The 2336-nt window shown below is 35.4% G+C and overlaps 1 protein-coding gene across 1 annotated transcript in view; it reads right to left on the bottom strand.

The window, feature by feature from the left end:
- Window positions 1–199: 199 nt before the first annotated feature.
- The window catches only part of LOC119589143 (aspartate--tRNA ligase, cytoplasmic-like), a 15097-nt gene continuing 12960 nt past the window's right edge, over window positions 200–2336 (bottom strand). The window contains 1 exon segment of the mRNA XM_037937719.1: window positions 200–2277. Coding sequence (XP_037793647.1) covers window positions 1237–2277 — 1041 coding nt within the window. The 3' untranslated portion in view covers window positions 200–1236.

The following is a 2336-nucleotide window of genomic DNA, read 5'->3' as shown; positions in this document are numbered from 1 at the left end:
AATGTAAGACTAAATGGGTGAAAAGCACAACACTACAATAGAATATCCTCTGATAGCAATGTACTTTCCAATAACAAGCAACTAAAACGTGTAATATATAATCAAATTCTTGACTTTTGTGTTCCAGAGGTTGTTTACAGCAGGACATTTTTCGAAGTTTGGGATTAATACTTCATTAAAAGATTAAAATTGCTTTACAAACTTTTTATCTCTTATCTTGAGCTTTTATTTCTTTATACACACAATCTCCTTGGTACATTAAATTAATAAAACAATTTTATTATTTTTTACTAAACACTTCAAATGCATTTCATGTAAAGAATGGAAGAATAGAGACCCAATCACTGGCAACCTTACAAAAGTCTTACCATTATCATTATTAAATGATAGAAAATATACAAAAACTGTATAGTTAAGACATTTAAAATAAGGTGAAAAAAAGAAAAATATAATTGTACAATATTCCAAACAAATGATGAAGAAATAACTTCTTAATTTCAGTGGCAAAATTTAGTACCTGTATCAGGTGTAAACACTTTTACATGGTTCAACAGGTATAAATAAATGCAATTACTAGATCACCTGATACAGCTACATCATAGGTCTTGTCAAGGTTAACAAAGATGTCAATACATTTTTAAAATTTATGTACTGATTTGACATTTTAAGGAAATTTGGGACATGTATTTGCATGATTCAATGTCTTCACTGCTGTTATTTTTCTCCCAACACTAGTTGCTTTTCGAAATACAGAAGTGGTTACCAACATTTACAAATGGAAAATGTATAATAGAAAAACAAACTACAAACAGCAACCTCTTAGAGGAAAAGAAAGAGATAATCCCATAGGATTTACAGCACTTTTAATCCAACTGAAACATTTAAAAACAGCAAGATACAAATGTACTCTTAGGTTATAATAAACTTCCATACTTCCTATTTTTATGAACTCTTTAATGGTGATGATGTTTTGGCTAAAAGAGTTTAAGGCACCTTTCAAAATTCATGATCTCTTTGAATGTTGTACATGTCACATTTTGCAGCATTTAACATGTGTACTGATAGGTTCAGGTAGAATATCTGAAATAGCTTTAGTACCCTGAAAGTAATAAATAAATAATTTTCAATTACATAGGTGTTGGTGATCATTAGCCAATCTTAAAGTGTTTCACAAATCAATAAAGTTGTTGTCAGGAATGATGCCTATTTTCATGTGTACATCTGAAGCCTTGTGAATTAAGGAGTGATTCTCTTGGGGTCCCTTGGGAACATGGAGGTCTTCCTAATGTTATCCAGACCAAGGTAGAGCATAGTGACTCTCTCCAGACCTATACCTCCACCAGCATGGGGTGGGCATCCATACTTGAAGGAATCAATATATGACTGAATTGTATGGATAGGTATTTCATGTGCTTTAGCCCTCTCAACAAGAAAGTCGGCATCGTGGATTCGCTGTGCTCCTGACAAAATTTCTTCACCTCGCATAAACATATCATAGGAGTTGCTCCACTTGGGGTCTGATGGATCTGGCATAGTGTAGAAAGGTCTAACAGCAAGCGGGTATTTATCCAGAATGTAGAAATCAGTATCGTATTTTGCTTTTACAAGACGCCCCAAAAACTTCTCATTGGGGGTACTGAGGTCTTCTGTCTCTTCCATTTCTATGCCAGCTTCCTTCAACATTGCAACTCCTTCCCTGTACTCTAAAATCAAAGGTGGGTCAAGAAATTTGAAAGGCTCAGCAGGAAATTGCTTATTCACAATAGCAATTTCTTCAGCATAATTGTCACGGAGTCCCCTAAAAATCTCTGTGAACATCTGGCCAATAACATGAACAGCTTCATGATAATGGTGTGTAAAAGCCATTTCCAGATCAAGACCAACAAACTCTGTTAAATGCCTATGAGTGTTAGAATTCTCTGCTCTAAATACAGGACCAATTGTAAAAACTTTTCCAAAATCAGCTGCAATTGCCATCTGCTTGTACAACTGTGGACTCTGAGCAAGGAAGGCTTCTTTTTCAAAATACTTCATGCCAAACACATTTGCTCCTCCTTCAGATGCTGCTGAAATAAGCTTGGGACACATAACCTCTGTAAATCCTTTAGCCCTCAGTGCTTCCCTGAAGAGGTGACAGACACCACCTTCCAGCCTGAAGATAGCTTGATTGGTGGGAGTTCTCAGATCAAGAACACGATTGTCCAGTCTTGTGTCTTGATTGACCTTGATTTGCAGACCTTCAGATTCTTCTACATCAGGACGCATTGCATCTTCAATCTGAAAAGATCAATATTGGCTGGAGTGTTTATATATACACAATCATTAGAAATTGCTGA

Source organism: Penaeus monodon, chromosome 25, assembly GCF_015228065.2.
Source record: "Penaeus monodon isolate SGIC_2016 chromosome 25, NSTDA_Pmon_1, whole genome shotgun sequence".
Taxonomy (NCBI): domain Eukaryota; kingdom Metazoa; phylum Arthropoda; class Malacostraca; order Decapoda; family Penaeidae; genus Penaeus; species Penaeus monodon.
This window is presented reverse-complemented; position numbering and strand designations above follow the sequence as displayed.